The 17,644-nt window shown below is 37.3% G+C and overlaps 1 protein-coding gene across 5 annotated transcripts in view; it reads left to right on the forward strand.

Moving 5' to 3' along the window:
• The window catches only part of MAP9 (microtubule associated protein 9), an 85,590-nt gene that overhangs the window by 1,929 nt on the left and 66,017 nt on the right, over positions 1 to 17,644 (forward strand). For 2 of the 5 annotated variants that reach the window (XM_032471933.1, XM_032471932.1), the window contains exons 1-5: positions 2,224 to 2,415; positions 3,216 to 3,363; positions 4,098 to 4,182; positions 5,277 to 5,597; positions 11,259 to 11,488. In XM_032471933.1, coding sequence (XP_032327824.1) covers positions 3,289 to 3,363; positions 4,098 to 4,182; positions 5,277 to 5,597; positions 11,259 to 11,488 — 711 coding nt within the window. In that variant the 5' untranslated portion in view covers positions 2,224 to 2,415; positions 3,216 to 3,288. Of the gene's footprint in view, positions 1 to 2,223; positions 2,416 to 3,215; positions 3,364 to 4,097; positions 4,183 to 5,276; positions 5,598 to 11,258; positions 11,489 to 17,644 lie in introns of those variants that run through there. The other 3 variants (XM_014553653.2, XM_032471931.1, XM_032471930.1) reach the window with 3 other exon arrangements.

Below are 17,644 nucleotides of genomic sequence, written 5' to 3' on the forward strand. Positions count from 1 at the left end.
ACCTAGTCTACTTCACCTTAGAACTCACCAAATCTGACCCAGAATGTAATTGATATGGGTATGCTTTCTTATCCAGTGAATGAATGAGTGAAGCCAAGGTTCAGAAGTGAAGAGTATTAAACTTAAATTTGCTAGGTAAATAACTTCTGTGATCGAATATATATTATAAAAATGAAATATAGAGAAAATGTTACACACACTACTGAAATTTTGTGTGTTGTGTTTTCATTTTCTGAGAATCTGTGAGCTATTTTAGGAACTTTTCAAAAATTATTTTTTGGTTTAAAAAATATTTGTTTATTCTTGAGTTCCTTCATTCAATAATTGTTTATTGCAAACTATACGTTAGATAACTTCATACTATTAATTCAGATTTTATATGATATTATTAATATATTAACCTGAAAATATTAATAAAATGCATCATATTCTGCTGCTTAAGATAATAGTGGAAAAGCATTGTGCTCTGGGGCTTGTGGAGAAAGGAACCGGTTCAGGTTAACTGTCTTTGTTTACTGTGGCTATGTCTGGCATAGCTTTGATATACTTTAAAATTATTTTGAATAATGTTGAAAATATAAATCTAATGCGTTCTGTAAAAAAATAGAATCTTTCATTACAGGCTCTTTTTATTAGTTTTTTGGAATTTTATTTTCTTAAATCGTATCTAGGTGAAAACTATTTTAGCCAAATGGATGAAAAAAATTAACAGAGTAGAGGTTTTTGAATGAATATAAATATTTCAACATGAGAAAATTAGTACTGCACATATAAGCAAAATGTGGACATTGTCCTCTCACTGTGGGCACTGCTACTATGATGGAATCACATTTGTTGATTAATAACTTATATAGGTCAGAAATTTAACGCTAAGTAGTGAATGAATGAAAAATCTTTTTCTTATGCAGAGACACTTAAACATGAAACAAATGTTGATCAAACTGAGTTGTTCAAACAAGGACAAGTTGAGCATAAACTGAACACAGCATTTAAAAAGTTGCATTGCCCATATTGTTAAAAGCATAGTTTTTTTTAAACTATATTTCTTATTTCTTTCTATGTACATTTAGTTTTTCAATACGTTGATTTTTTAAACATATATCTCAGTGTGATTTGTTTAGAAATAATTGTTGAACAAGTGAAAATGAATTTCGGAGATAAGGAAAAAATACCGGTAACAAGTTTAATTACTAATCAATAACAAATAAATTCATTCAGACAATTTAACTAGGATTAAGCTTCTTTTAAATTCAAAATAACAAGTCCTTGTTAATTTTTGGAGGGGAAGTAATTAGGTTTATTTATTCATTTGTTTTTTTTTTTTTAAGGGGGGAACTGGGAATTGAACCCAGGACCTCCTGCGTGCTAAGCATGCGCTCTCCACTGAGCTATATCCCCCCTCCCTCATTATTTTAGAGTCTTTAAAGAAGTGTTTTTGTCTTTTGTTTAAGGATTACCTATAATAATTAAGTGCTGCTGATTTTGGTTCCTTTATCAACATACAGTCCTCTGCCCATTAGATCATTTTGTTGACTGTTTTGATTTTAGCCAGATTTGCCACTGAGTATACAAAGGGGGAAACTTCACAGCTAAGAAACACTCGGTATGGGTTTTCGCTGTGTCGACAGGGATGAATTCTGTCCAGGTCCTTTGCGGCTGAATTGCAAAAAGAATTTCACTAACATTGACTGAATGCAATCCTAGGCACTCTTCCAAGCAATCATCTGCATGATTTCATTCACTACTCATAGCAAAGCTATTAAGGTGGCTTTTTTTTTTTTTAACAGAAGAAACTGGGATACACAGACATTAACTTGCACGACATCACACGAATAGAGGGAGGGGCGCCAAGGATTCAAACGCACAGTTTGTGCAAACGTCACTATTGTACTATTCTGTCCCATCTGTCAGTGCACTCTTCCATCAGTACACTACTCCGATTCATAGAACTTCATGTCCTAACTGTGACAAAATGATGGATGTGCTTTGGTTTTTATGGCAGTGCGCATGAAGACCCTCAAGCTACTGGCAGGCGCCAGCTCTCAGTTCCCCGGTGGGAGCTGCGCGGGTCCTGTTTCCTAGGCAACGACTGAAACACAGGCCGCAAATAAAGCACCCCTCTCCCCAGACCCAGAGGGCTGATGTCATTTCCGTCGTCTGGGCCGTTGCCCCAGTGACGCGTCGGGCTGTAGGGCGGTGTTAGGTAACCGAGGGACCAGGTGGCGGGGAAGTCACTTCCTCCCGGAGACGCTGTTTCCTAGCAACCGCCTCCCACCTCCGTTCTTAGTCCCGCCTCCTCGCTGCCAGCAGAGCCTGGTCTCCGAGAGCAGCCAAGCGCAGGCGCAGGCGAGGGGCTCCTACCCGAGGCCCGCCGCTGGGTTCCAAGCCGTGCGGGGCTGTCCGCGGGAATGCAGGGTGAGCGCAGCTGGGGACCTGGGCGTCGCAGAGGATCGGAGCGTCGGCGGCCCTCGGCTGTGCACCCGCCTGGCTGATGCGGGGCGCTCGGCCCGCCGCGCGGGGCGGAGCGGCCGGGGACCCGGCGCCACCTGGTCGGGCCCAGCGGTCCCAGCGCGCGGCGGGCGGCGGGGCCGGGCTCTGGCCTCCGTCTCGAGCTCTGGAAACGTTCACGGGACCTTTTGTATAGTGATTTTAGTGCAGTCCATCGCGGAAGCTTCGTTTTGTTTTATCTAATACTATCAACACTTTTATGAGAGGGAAGAGTGACAAGAAAGATATCGCTATTTATAATTTTTTTTTCCCCAGCGTTGTGCGCTAGCTTTTTTTTTTTTTTTTTTTTGCTTTTAGTGATGATTGGTTTTGGTTATATACTTTATGCTGACAATTGTCCTCTTGGTAGCCTTTTAAATAAGTATGGCTGTTTTGTTGTCAATATTACACTTTTTGAATGGCACAGAGAAAAACTTTGTCTTAATTGGCGACAACCTATTGCAGTCATTTATTTGCTCATCCTTCACTGTAGAACTATTTTAGGGCAAGTTCAATTTGAATTTTACTTTTTTTTTTGAAAATAAGTTAGTTAGAATTTGCTATTTCTTTACAAGAACTCTACATTTTTAAGTGAAGAAGTAGTTCACTGTTCATATGATGCTTTCTTTGTTTTTGTTTGGCTTTTTTGGGGGGGGTGGAGCACTAAGTGTAGTAATAGAAATTCTCAAGCATGCAAAAAAGTCTGATTTTTTTTTGGTATATTTCAGCCACCATCAGAGGATGAAATATTCCTGTCATTTGTTAGCCATTTGATAAAGGTAGAGAATTAAAACACACACTATGTCCGATGAAGTTTTTAGTACAACTTTGGCATATACAAAGAGTCCAAAAGTCACCAAAAGAACTACTTTCCAGGTAAAGGATTTTTTTATTTTAAATGATTTTACAAGGTAAACACTGTATTAGGAATATTGGACTTGAAAGTGGTTCTAGAACTGCCCTGTGTAAAGCTGGAGTAAATCTCATGTTTCATTTGAGATTCTGCAGGTGATTGATTGTATTTGGGCTCCAATATTACTGACTCTTCTGTGTGGCTTTAAGACTACCAAACTAGACTCAATACTAGGCTCTTACAAAGTTACAAGTTAAATTAGCTTCTAAAATGGAATAACAACTTCAGATTGCTATTTTCATATAAATTTTTTAATGTTTTTTTTTCTTGTTGTAACATAATCTTTAAGCTTTTTCTGTCCAGTCAGTACAATGTTGAACTCAGCCTCTAAATTTGCAGTATTGATTACATCTGTTAACAGCAATATCTTGAAACAAAAGATCATAAAGGATGCCAGTTTCTTCCAAAATGCCAGTTTATAATGAACCCTGTCTAAATTGAGTTTCTCAATGAATTTACTACATATTGTCTGTCTCCTTTAACTGTAAGCTCCATGAGGGGAGGGATCATGTCTGTGATGCTCTGCATTGAGTCTGAGGGGTTGGGTGCATGGAACAAGATAGGCTTTCAGGGAATATTTGTTAGATGAATGAAACCTAGGCTTTAAAGCACACATTAATCGAGCTTATTTGTTTCAAGAATTAAATGTGAGACCTTCACATCTGATTGGAAATTGATTTTAATTATCTCATTTCAGGATGAGCTAATAAAAGCAATTACAGCTCGCTCAGCTAGACAAAGGAGTTCTGAATACTCAGATGACTTTGACAGTGATGAGATTGGTATGTGGGAATGTGGGAAAGTAAACCATGTTTCTTGTCTTTTCTTCCATGGTTTCGTTTAGCCCAGCCCTCCAAGAAAATCACTAGGTTAAAATAATGCCTATGAATTCACTGGTTTTAGATCTCCAACTTTTTAATGAGTAAAAAGCCACTCTTAATTTTCAAGAATTTGCATGATAGTCCTGTTTGATTGTTTCTGAATATGTATATGAAAATGAAAATTAACTGACAGCAGACTTACTGTCAGTGATAAACCACACTGGAGATGACAAGTTCATCTTTAAGGTCAACCCTATGAGACTCTACAGAGAGTTCATAACTAGAGAGCACAGAACTAAACTTTGTGCACATCAGAATCTCTTATAATGCTTTTTATAAATCAGATTTTCTTGGCTGTGAAAGGGGATCAGTTTTAAAAACACAATCTGTCAGTACTGTAATGATTAATTTTATTTCTTTTGATTATGTAAAAATACTAACATGTTACATTTCAGGATAAACATGCGAAATTCTAAACTTGAAATTCAGTGTTTTATATTTAATATTCAATAAGGAACTCAGTGGTCTCCGTAAAAGTAATCAGAACAATAGTTAATTCATTGCCATATAGCTAGGTTAACATTCTTTATTATTATTCTCATAGTAAAATCTAATTCTCTGGTGTAGATGGAATGGCAATTCCAAAATTTTTATGGAAGAATATATAGTTAGCAAATTCTTCCATTTACAAATATTCTTGATTCTGTATGATGAAGTTTTTGTAAATAAAAGCTTTACAGTCCAAAATCTAATTTAAGTGTCCATGACTGTTATTTTGAAGAACTTTTGGATGACTTTTCTCGGAGCTAATACAGTCCTTGGCTTGACATACCATTCACACTTGATAAGTATGTTTTGAATAAATGAATGAAATTGAAATTTTTATTTTATAAATGTCAATAAAATGACCTAAATTAGCTGTTTTTTTAGAGCTACAAATCTATTCACAGTTGTAAGTTCATTTCTAGTCTTTAAGATAATCTTTTTGATTAATGTAACCTTCAAAATGTTAAAACATTCTGTTGAAAACATTTTTTTTCTCTTCTATTTTTTAGTTTCCTTAGGTGATTTTTCTGACACTTCAGTAGATGAAAATTCAGTTAAGGAAAAAATGAATGATTTTCATATATCTGATGATGAAGAAAAGAATTCTCCAAAACTGTCTTTTTTGAAAACCAAGAACTCAAACAATGAAGTGAAGAAAAATGAGCTTGTAGTCACCGTCAAAAATGATGAGGAGCTGGTACCCGATGGTAGTGAAGACTTGGTAGTGAATCGCTTATCTGAATCTCAAAGTAAGCCACAGAAACCTGAAAGAGAGAACATTAAAATGGAAACTAAACCCAGAATTCTTCCAATCAAAAGCGCATCTCCAGGTAGTTGGTTAGGTTACTTTCATTGCATTTCTTCAGAATTTATTTTAAGATATTCAATCACAAAATACTTTTATATGGTGGCTAGTAAATATTTAGGGGAAAAAATCAGACTTTTTAATTTTACAGATATAAATCAAAATTAATAGAACCTTAGAGAAATGCCCTAATTCTGATGTCCAGTTGTACGTTCAGTGTTGTGTCTCTGCTGGTGCCTGATAGGAGGGAGGCCACTCCAGATATTAGAGTTAGAGCAGCATTGAGGCTAGTCCTTAAAACCGTCATTTCCACACAACCATTTGCCATTTGTTTGTATATTGAGGGGGGTGTTTTGTCGCTACTGTCGTTGTTTAAGCCTCCAGGCTTTCCTTAAAAAAAGAGAATCTCCATTTGGTTTCTCCGTTCCCCGGGAAAACCCGCTAAAACGCAGTTTTCTGAGGGGAAATTTCCTGGTGTGATATTACAATAGTTTCTCCACAATTCTACTGAGCTCTGGGCACAGAGCAGCACAGACGGAGCTGAACAGCTACCAAGCGCTGTGACGTTCCCTGGGCTGCCACGCAGAAAGGAGGGCGTGGAAGGTTAAGGGTTTGGGGGTCTTCCAGTCTTTTTTTTGTTTTATAGAAAAAAATGGTTGTTGATGCTAACCTTAATAAAAATCTCTTTCCTTTATGTCATTATTAAATATGGTACTGGTAAGTATTTCGTATTTTACGTATTAGATACCACTGGTAACCTCAGGCAGAGCTTTATTTCATCCATGTATTAGGGACCCATTATGTTTTCCACCCTCATCATCCCATCTACTTTCAAATGGGGAGAAGATATGAACAAGCAGAGATACTAGGGAAAAAGCCACTGAATGTCAATTAAATACAGGGTTAGCCTTACTGTCCTCATGAGGAGGGGGAGAAAACCTGTTCTTCCTTCCTACTGAATTGTTGTAAGAATCTACTGAAGTTTGTCTCAAACTATGAAATTCTGTAAAAACATAAGGACAAGGCTGAATGAAATAGAATTAACTTGCTAAAATGCACCTTTCCAGTGTCCCAAATAAAATCAAAAATGGGGAGAAGGGAAATGTGATCATACGGTGACTTAATTCCCTATGTCACCATTTCCACGGTTTGTTCATTGGTATTAAGGGGAAAACAGAATTACAGAAATTTTAAACTGATTTTTTTATGAGAGAACGTCTTGGAGCCGTTAATAAAGAAATATGCACAGTGACTCTTCAAGAAAGAGTAGGCAATATTCCTTGGTTCTAACTGAGTTTAGAAACCTGTTTTTGTGGATTATGTTTGTCCTATTTGTCCTGATTCTGAAAAGCTTTTCATTAGGTTAATAAGAAAATGTGAGCACATCATAGAAGCTAAAAATTATTCTGATATAGATAGAGGTATATAATGACCTTTATGGTAGATAATCAGCAATAATCTGCCTATTTAATACTTAAAAAAAAAAAAACCTGTGACAAATTAAAACAAATAGGGAAATACTGTATTTGACCACAAGATGGCACCAGGATTCTAACTGTACAATACTGTATTTTTAAACAATTACTAACCATTTGCAATTCAGTATATGTATTATAAAAATAATTGATAAATAGGCAATCATGTACATTATAAAACAAAACATTTTGATAATATATAGACTTTTTTTTCTTTATGAAAACTTGACAGTGCTTCTGGAAGTGGAATTTTGATATAAAATACCCTAAAATTATTATTCCATAGGTTAATTCAGATTGGAAAAAAAAAGTTGAGGCTACTTGTTAGTGCCTAGCATGTAGAATTCATTAAGTATTTGAATGTATAAATGTGTAAATGAATGAGTCATTCATGAAAGAAGGAATGTGGTTCATGAGCTTAGCTTTATCTTTCTCTGAATTTTTAGACTTTTAATTACAGAGTTTAGAACTTAATGTTCTTAATGTGGTAAGATATTGCTGAGTGTCATTTAATGCTTTATAGAAACATTAGAACCTGAAAGTTTCCTTTGTTCTTGCTTGTCTTCTGTAAAAAGTACAATTATCAGATTCTTTCACTTTATCAAGTAATGGTCACATTGGTAGTGAATGTGAATTTACTAGAAAGTAATTTTTACCGGGTATATTTTTTTTAATTTTAACAGCAAAATGACTAAAATCATGAACTTTGGAGTCAGGGTGCTCCTGCTTTAATCCCACAACATAGAGTTTATGTCCATGGGTACACACCCTCTTTGTTCCTCATTTTATGTATCTGTAAAATGGGGACAGTAGTTGAACCACCACTAGAGGTTTAAGGCAATGAAATGAGTTCATATTTGAAGTGCTGAGAGCAATCTTGGCATAAATTAAGCACTCTGTAATGCTTTTACTGCTCATTTGATTATTCAGCATTTGTTCATAAGCAGATCATTTTATTTATCCACACAACTTATTGTGGGTAAAATATATTTCGCTGTTATAAGCACTGTGATGGTAACTGAGACTATGACATTACGAGACCTAGTACCAGTCTTCCAATACTGTCTTAGTCCGCTCGCACTGCTGTGGCCAGATTCCATAGTGTGGGTGGCTTCTAACCAACAGACACCTGTTTCTCGCAGCTCCGGAGGCTGGGAGTCTGAGCACAGTGCTCACATGGTCTGCTAGGGCCCTCTTCTGGGTCGCAGACTTCTCATTGTAATTTTGTACGATGGAAGGGGAGAGGGAGCATCTTTTTCAGGGCATTAGTCATATTCATGAAGTTTCCACCCTCATGACCTAATCACTTCCCAAAGTCCCCGCTTCCTAATACCTTTGGGTTAACAGAAGGATTGGCTGGGGGCACAAACATTCAGGCCATAGCAAAGACTCTACAGTTTGGTGGGGAGGTGTCTAAACGGTACAGTAAGAACACAGGAAAGTGGGCACAGAAATTTACCTGAGGGCATCAGGGAAGGCTTCCTAGAGGAAGCGGTGTTAATAGCAAAAACTGACAAATAATAGCACCTGTAGTCAGGACTCTTGGTTGTAAATGACCCAGAAACCAGTTGAAAGAGGAATTTATCACCATATTGAGCAGGGATGTCAGAAGGCCTTGCTTTAGGTGTGATTGAGTGTAGAGAATCAGTACTTCTGTGTCTTCAGGATTCTCTCTTTACTTCTGTCCTCCCTTCCCGACTCCCTGACCCTCTCATTCTCTCCTCCCCCTCTGTCACTGCCCCGCTTTCTCCATCCTTTAGTCCTATTTTTCTGTCATTTGGTCTGTCTCGGCCAGACCTTCACTTGGCAGTGGAGATGCCCCTAGCAGTCTCCAGATCGCATCCTGCCGCTCCATGGCCTTAAAGGCATACCCACCAACTCCAGGTAGAATCCTGACCTTGTGACTGCCTGCTGTGGGCAGGGGAAGGGAAGGTTCTGTGACCAGTTGGGCAGGAAGGAAGGGGGTGCATGGTGGACCCACCCTTCTCACTGAGGTATGCAGGACATATTTGTTAGTCCACCAGAATCACACGGAGGGAAAGGAGAGGAGGAAAACTGAAGTGATGGACAAACCAAAACAGGAAATGTCTATAGTCATTGATGTTTCATTGAGCACTTCCCGTGTGCGGTGCACTGTGCGGTGTACTTTGTAAATACTGTCTCACTCAAGTCTCACGAGCACCTTAGCAACTCCTAACTGATGCTACCAATGGGAAAACGGGGGTGTGTGGTATCATCTGACTTGTGTAAGTTTGCAGTGCTAATGCGTGTCAGAGCAAGGTTCAAATGGGAAACATCGGAAATAGACAAACCCAACAGAGAGTGGGTGGAACAGTGGTTGTGAGGGGCTGGGGGCAGGGGGGAGTGGGAGCCGATATTCACCAAAGTTTCAGTTACACAAGTTGAGTATGTTCTAGAGATCTGCTGTATGGCATTGTGCCTTTAGTTAACAATACCATGTTGTGCATTTAAAAACTTGTGACGAGGGAACCTCTTCTGAAATGATAATGAAAAAAATGACTCAACACCTCTTTTCAGATATACAATACTCTGCTGAAACAGGTTCCAGAGGCATGCAAGCGTTTATCAGGAGGAGAAGCAGGAGGCGGACATCCTAGGCAGAGGGAGAGCTTGGGTAAAGGTGCAGTGGCAGAAGGGATGTGGTACAGCTGCAGAGCAGTGAGCCTAGCATTTCAGGGTAGGTTCCTAAGTGGGTCTGCCAGAGACAAGGCAGCGCAGGTAGACATGGACGAGACCGTAAAACCTTACATTTATATTGTTCAGCAGCAATGAAGTTTTTATTCTGCAGGACTGGGTGATGGGGAGCCAGTGAAGAATTTTCTGGAGAGGCGTGATGTGATCTGATGTGTATTTTGTAAATCTCACTGAGGTAGTCGCCTAGGTAAGAGTGGACAAGGAGCTGGCAGTGGGGATAAGAAAGTGAGATAAATGAGAGAGAAATTTAGCACATAGAATCAATAGGGTATCATGGTGCCTTGGATGGAGATGGAGGAATCTAAGTTGACTCTTGGATTTTGGATTGAACAATTCAGCCAGAGTTTAGGACATAGCTCAAATTGGCAACAACACACGTATAGTGGTTCCAGTTAGGTATGGTTGTAGAATCTTGTAGCAGGATTTATAAGCCCACTTAGAGATAGAAAGGAGAAAGGTGTTAATTGGTTCAGTTTTGAAGCTTAGTCAGAAGACTACACTGGTGGAACAGTGGAGAACTGGTTATGTGCAATAGGTACAATTCAGGGAAGAGTTCATGTGAAAAAAACTTTCTTATGTTTTGAGGGCTGGAAGTGTACCAACATTAGATTGTTGTTTTACACTTAGAAGTACTGGAAATTGTGATGGAGAAACTTTAATAACTGCTGCAGAAGTTTTATGGACTCAGAGAACAGCAACTCATAAGTCATCTCCTTCTCCATTTCTTCTTCCGGTGACAGTTGGCTGTTCTGCTTCCTGTACTGGCATCATCTTCATACTCGTAACAGCACTTACCTCTGTCCTATAATTGTATTTGTTTAGAATTGGCTCCCTTCCCATCCTCTAAAGTCCTTGGACATGGCCACTGCCAGCACCTTGATAATGAGGTGCAGGACTGTGAGTGATGTGGGGGGGGCCTGGCAGCAGACACTCAGTTAAAGGTCTGATGGATGAACTGCCTCGTCTTATAAAGGCTGAAACTGAGGCATGGTTTTGTTTTGTTTGTTTAAAAAAAAAATTAATATTGTGAGAGTTGATGACATTGAAGGCTTAATTCTTCCTAAAACATGAATACTAGTTAGTTCTGAGATGGCAGCTTTTTTTTTTAAACTTTTTAATTTTTATTTTTTCTCTCATTATTTATTTAATGTGTTTTTAAATTTCTTCTGAGGGGTAATTAGGTTTTTTTGTTTGTTTATTTATTATTTTAATGGAGGTACCGGGGATTGAACCCAGGACCTCATGCATGCTAGGCATACACTCTACCACTGAGCTATACCGTCCCCCGTATTTTTTTTTTTCGAGTTTTGATTGTGAACTTATTTGTACTTCCTGGAGCTCGCTGTAGAGAAGGGTGTGGGCTTCCTCTGGACGCTCCAGGACAGAGGGCCAAGGTGCTGGGGCACAGGAGGGAAGTGTAGGGGCACTTGGGGTGTAGTACGAGCTGTGGTCATTTTTTTTATACACTCACCTGAAAACATTGTATTTTTCTGCAGAAAACAACAGCAGCCTTGAAGCAGACAAGCACTTTAAGCCTTCACCTCGGCCAAGGAGCATGTTGAAAAAGCACAGCCACAGGGAGGAGAAAGATGGGCTGGGAGAAGATAGAGAAACCACCCTCCGTGAAGAATTAGACGCACATTCTGTACCTGCGTCCCTCCCACAGCTGAATGGCGGACAGCCGGAAGCTGAGAAACATGCCGTCTCTGAAAACCTTGATCCTGAGGTTAGCACTACCACTTAATTGTATTTTGAATTCAGTTTTCTGCATCTGATTATGAGAGAGAGACTATTTATGTACATGCATGTGTGTGTGTATTTCACATGTTTTCTTCAGCAATTGATAAGGAAATAATTTTAAGTTTTTTCAGATATATTCTGTTGGGTCTAAAACTTGATTGTAAGACATAGCAAAGATATAGCATTATTTTTTGTACTGCTAAGAAAGAAGAAAACTGCCGGTAAAGCCAAAACACACAGGAATTATATGTAAGACGCATGCAATTTCAGAGAAAGAGAAACATGAAAAAAAGTTGCCTTTTTGAATCTATGAAGCACTTTAATTGCAAAACTTTCAAAAAATATTTTTATTATTTATTTATTTATTTTCATTGAGTTATAGTCAATTTACAATGTTGTGTCAGCTTCTGGTATACAGCACAATGCTTCAGTCATACATGAACATACATATATTCATTTTCATATTCCTTCTCACCGTGAGCTACTACAAGATAGTGAATATATTTCCCTGTGCTATACAGTATAAACTTGTTTATCTATTTTATATTTTATAGATAAACAAGTTTATTTTATAGATAAGTAAATTTTCCTTTGCATATCTTTGAATTGTATAATTTATGGCTAAGGATAATATGGCCATGTCATTTTATTCGTTTGGTTTTATTCCCTCCACAAATGTATATTGAACGTTCGTGGCACTGTGGGATATTTTGGGGGATGTGCCAGGATGGGAGGAGATGTGATCCTCCAGGATTTCATCAGGGAGTCAACTGTGTGTTGTTATTAGGGAAGAACACTTGGCCCCCTGTGTTTCCACTTCACTACGGTTAGGGAACTTCCACAACACGGTTCAGAAGGGGAAAGTATGGAAAGAACATTCCTCCTCCATAATCTACTGGAGCAGATCAGAGAAAAGGAACTAGATGCCTGGCCAAGTGAGCTTCCTTCTTCTTCTGACTCCTCTCTGGTACTGGTGTGAGGACGGGTGTGCTCCCTGGGAGGGAGAACAAAGGGAGCCAGAGGAACTCCTTTGTATCGTGAATGAATGGATGAATCTCTCTAATTCAGACCAGAAGGATGAGCACAGCGGGCTACTGATTTCAGTCTTGTTCTGTAGAATAGCTCTACCAGTAAAGCTGGCAATTTGATATAAATCTGACTTCAGTATGCTGTGTTCTGATTTGTTCCGAAAATCAGGAGAAGAAGAGAGGGTGTTAATCAACACCAAACAATTATTTTACATTTGGTAGAATCGTCTGGCCAAGTGACTACGGTTAGTTCCTTGTAGCTGCTGTAACAAATTACCATAAACTAGATGACTTAAAACAGCAGAAATTTATTCTCTCAGTTCTGGAGGTCAGGGGTCCAAAATCGAGGTGTGGACAGGGCCATGTTCCCTCTGAAGTCTCCAGGGAAGAATCCTTCCTTGCTTCTCCCAGCTTTTGGTGGTTGTCAGAAATCTTTGGTGTTCCTGGGCTTGTGGCTGCTTCTCTCCATTCCCCGCCCCTGTGGTCACATGGCCCTCTTCCCTGAGTCTCTGGTCTCCTCTCACTTTTCTCTAAGATTAAGACATAAGTCATTTGATTTAGGGTCCACCCTAACCCAGTGTGTTCTCATCTTAACTAATTCCATCAGCAAACACTTTATTTTCAAATCAGATCACATTCTGAGATTCTGGATAGGCATGAAGTTTGAGAGAACACTATGCAAACTGGTCGTGATACCTAACTTCTCTTTTCAGTGCATTTCTGTGTCGCTTAATTAAAGTATTCCTAAAGTTTTTAAAGTAACATCCTACTATGACAAAATTAATTGAAAATTATCTACCCATAGTCCCACCACATAGTAACAACTATGTTTTTTATTTTTATTCCCTTTTGGGCTGTTTTTCTTTACTTGTTTTATCATATTTGTCATCTTAACATTCATAACGTTTTGTATCATACTTTTTTTTTTAATCCATAAAACGTTTCTGTGTTGCTGGGTGACATTGAGATTGCATTCACCTTTATGACCACGACATAGCTCATAATGTAGAGCTATCATCTCATTGTTGGCTATATTAGATACTCCTATTTTTAATAATCTAAATTTTCCATATTCCTCATTATAAAAATTTTCCTGACCAGGCTCTGAGTCTTCTTCAAGGCAACCTTCTCAGGGATTTCCCATGTATTTTTTTTGTCCAACCCTTCTCTCAGAACCTTTGGCTCTGAAAGGGTCTGTTTCCATCCACATTCAACTGTGCTCAAACCTCTTAAAATTTGTATGAACTCTCATTTGAAACTGCACCTCCCTCCCTACTGCCTTAGCTTCCTGCAGCTGCCATAGCTAGATATTGAAAGGGTGACATTTTCTTTCTTGCTATTTGCACTTCCCAGCTTTCCTTTGTGTGTATGAGTGTGTATGATGATATATATTCATGCTTATGTTAATTTTGTGGGATAAAATCTGGTTGATCGTAATAGACTATTTTAGCGTGGGATTTGATTTCTTAATATTTTGCTAGAACTACATCTATATTTATGGAGGCTATTTTTCTATAATTTTTTCTTTATAATGTTATTATCAGGCATGGGTATTTGATGAATTGGAGAATGTCTCTTCTTCCTTTTTTTCTAAACGTTTGTTGGTATGACCAAAAGTTTGGTATCATTTTTTTTCCTTAATTGAGAGAATTCACCAGTGAAATGATCTGGGCCTGGAATTTTCTTTCTTGGAGAGGTCTTTGACACTAAATTTGATTTTGTGTGTGTGTGTGTGTGTGTGTGTATTTTGGTATTCAGATTTTCTACTTCATCAGTGTGGTACTTTATATCTATTTAGAAATTTGTCCGTTTTATCTGAGATGTTGAATTTATAAACATAAAGTTTGTGATATTCCCTTATCCTTTTGAAGGCAGTATAGTTATCATGACATTCCATCTTTCATTTCTAATATATAGTTCGTGTTTTCTGTCTTTCTTATTAAATTTTGATAGGCATTGCTCAGTTTTGTTTTCTAAGTACCAGCTTTGGCTTTGTTAGTTTTTTCTATTGTATGTTTCCAGTTTCATTGATTTTCACTCTTTATTATTTCTTTCTTTTCTTTTCTTTGGGTTTGATTTGGTTACCTTTAAGTGTCCATTCATTTTAAGCCTTTCATTCTTTCTATCAAAACCATTGAAAGCTGTACATTTTACTCTGTGCACTGACTAACAGCACCCAATTTTTTTTATGCCATTTCTTTTCACCATCATCCCTTTAAATATATTTTCTAATTTTCCTTGTGATCTCTTTTTTGACCAGTTGGTTATTTTGTGGCAAATGATTTTATTTCCAAACATTTGTATCTTCTCTTGATCTATTCTGCATTAATTATGATTTAATTTTATTGTAAACAGAATATAATCTTACATGAATTCACATTTTTTAAAATTTTTGAGATTTTTTTTTTATGGCCCAGACTAAGTGTGCCTTGTGAAAGTTCATTTGCATTTACAAAGACTGTATTCTGCAAGTGTTATATACAATATTCTGTAATTTTGGTTTGGTCAGGATGGTTGGTAGTGTCATTCAGATCTTCTCCACTCTTACTGAATTTCTGTCTAGTTGATTTACCAAGTACCACCTAGAGTGTGTTGAAATCTCCAGTAATATTTATGAATTTCTCTGCACTGCCTTTTAGATCAGGCAGCATTCCATGACTCTGTCAGACACATTCACATGTGTTACTATTATGTCTTGGCCCTATTTAGCGTTATGAAATGTTTCTATCTCTGGTCGTGCTTCCTGTCTTCCAGTTTGCTTTGTCTGATATTTCAGTACTTCACTGTTTGCATGGTATAATTTTTTCTATCACTTTTCTTTCAAACTATTTGTGTCTTTTTCTTTAAAGGACTCTTATAAGAACAGTTTGGTATTACTTTTTTTTTTATCAAGTCTGACAATCTGCTTGTTAATTGTGGTCCATTTATGAATCCATTTTTCCACTTATGAGTGTTTAGTCCATATACTTTTAATGGAAATACACTTAGGGCCAACTTATTACTGTTTGTTTTCTATTTATTTTATCTTTTTTAAAATTGATGTTATTGTTGTTCATCTCTTAAGTCCTCTTGCCTTTTTTTCCCCAGAGTTAATCACATACCTTTTAGTCTGTTGCCATTTTAGCTGCACCTGTCCACATTCTGTTTTTAGTGGTTGCTCTGTGAATTACAGGATAGTAATTTAGTAGCCGACACTGCATTGTTTTACATTTAATATAGAAACCTTATAACAGTATAGTTCCATATACTTCCCTCATCCATCATGCTGTTGTTGTCATGTACATTACTTCTACATGATATAATTCCCAAATATAGTGTTATAACTTTTCTTTAAAGAGCCTTTTAAACCTTTTGTCTTTGACTTTTAAAGAACTAAAGAAAGGAAAGAATAAATATTCATAGTTTTCTTAAATATATATGCCATTTCTGGGAATCTTCATTTCTTCCTCTAGACCCAGATTACCTTTGAGTGTTATTTCCATTCAGTGTTAAGAACTTATTTTTGCTTTTCTTGTAATGTAGATTTGCCAGTGATGGATTCTCTCAGTCTTATCTAAAAAATATTCACTTTATGTTCATTGTTGAAGGATGGTTTAGCTGAATAGATGATACTTCCTGGTTGACAGTTTCCTTCTCCTATTCCTAGCTCTTTATAGGTTTCCATTTTTCCTACCCTTTATTACTTCTTTTAGGAAATCAGCAAAACATTATTTTGTTGTCCTCTGTATATAATGTTTTGGTTTTTTTCTGACTGTTTTCAGAATTTTTTCCAAGATACTGCCTTTTGTCTTTGAATTACAACAGTTTGATTACAAGATGTCTAGGTGTGGTTTTCTTTATATTTATCACGCTTGGGTTTTGCTGAGCTTTCAGGATCTGTAAAATGATGCTTTCCATGTAAATGGGAAGTCTAAAAATATTTTTTGTTTTATATTTCTTCCCTCTTGTTTCTCATTACATGTGCATTCACATTTTTGATATGTCTCACTGAGCTCTAAAATTCTTTCATCTTTCTTCAGTCTTTTTTCCTTTTTTTTTTTAGACTGAGTAATTTGTATTGTTCTGTCTTCAAGTTCACTGCCCTTTTCAGCCATCTTTGATCTGCTGTTAAAGTCTATCCATTGATTTTTTTTTATTTCAGTAGTATTCATCTCTAGAATTTCCAGTGATAGTTTTTGTATTTTCAGTATCTCTAGTAATAAGATACACCCATCTCTTCAGCCACTATGTATATAGTTCATCTTAAGTGCTTGAATATATTTATGATACCTACGTTAAAGTTCTTATTTGCTAATTGCAACATCTGAGTCATCTCACGGTTGGTTACTATAGACTGTTTTTATTGTTTTGTTTTTGTTTTCATGAGTATGTATCAGTGTTTTTTGTTATTTTACCTGTTTATTAACTTTTTGCTTAAATACTGGACATTATGAATGATACGTTGTAGAGATTCTGGATTCTGTTCTATTCCTCTGAACATGTGTTTAGCACATAGATATTATGTGTCTAGACTCAAATTCCCATTTCTGTCTCCCTTGCTGTAGGCATTGACTGAAATGTCTACTTAATTTTTTCACTTTCAAGCTACTGTGATTGTACAGGACCCTCTGGGGTGTTTCCCATGCCATGCATAGGTGAGCCAAGGGTTTGAGGTGGATTCTATATGCAGATTTCAGGGTTCATGCCCTCTGCAGCCCTTCTCCAAATGTATCAGCTAATCTTACAGTCCTAAACTCTATTGTCTGACCCCTCAAGCCAGTCCAGTAAGGCTACAGCCTTCTACTGCTTGAGCTGCATAGCTGAGGGAGTTTCCTCAAGAAAAAAAGCTATTAACTTGCAAATCTCCTTGGGCAAAGCATCCTCTCTCAGGGTAGATTCCACTGTTTCACCCCCTCTGCCATCTTCCCAGATGGTTTCTCTCTGTTGCTCTTGACATATGATTTTCTTTGTACCTATAAAATATTGTGGGGAAGAAAATTAAGTTTTATTACTTATGCAACAAAATGAAACTTCTTACATTATCATATCGTCACCTTTGGACTTGAATATTGTTCTGTAAAGAGTTGTTTAGTTTAGGCACACAAATACAATTATTTCATTTTAGATACAATAAT

The sequence above is a fragment of the Camelus ferus genome, chromosome 32 (genome assembly GCF_009834535.1).
Source record: "Camelus ferus isolate YT-003-E chromosome 32, BCGSAC_Cfer_1.0, whole genome shotgun sequence".
Lineage (NCBI taxonomy): Eukaryota > Metazoa > Chordata > Mammalia > Artiodactyla > Camelidae > Camelus > Camelus ferus.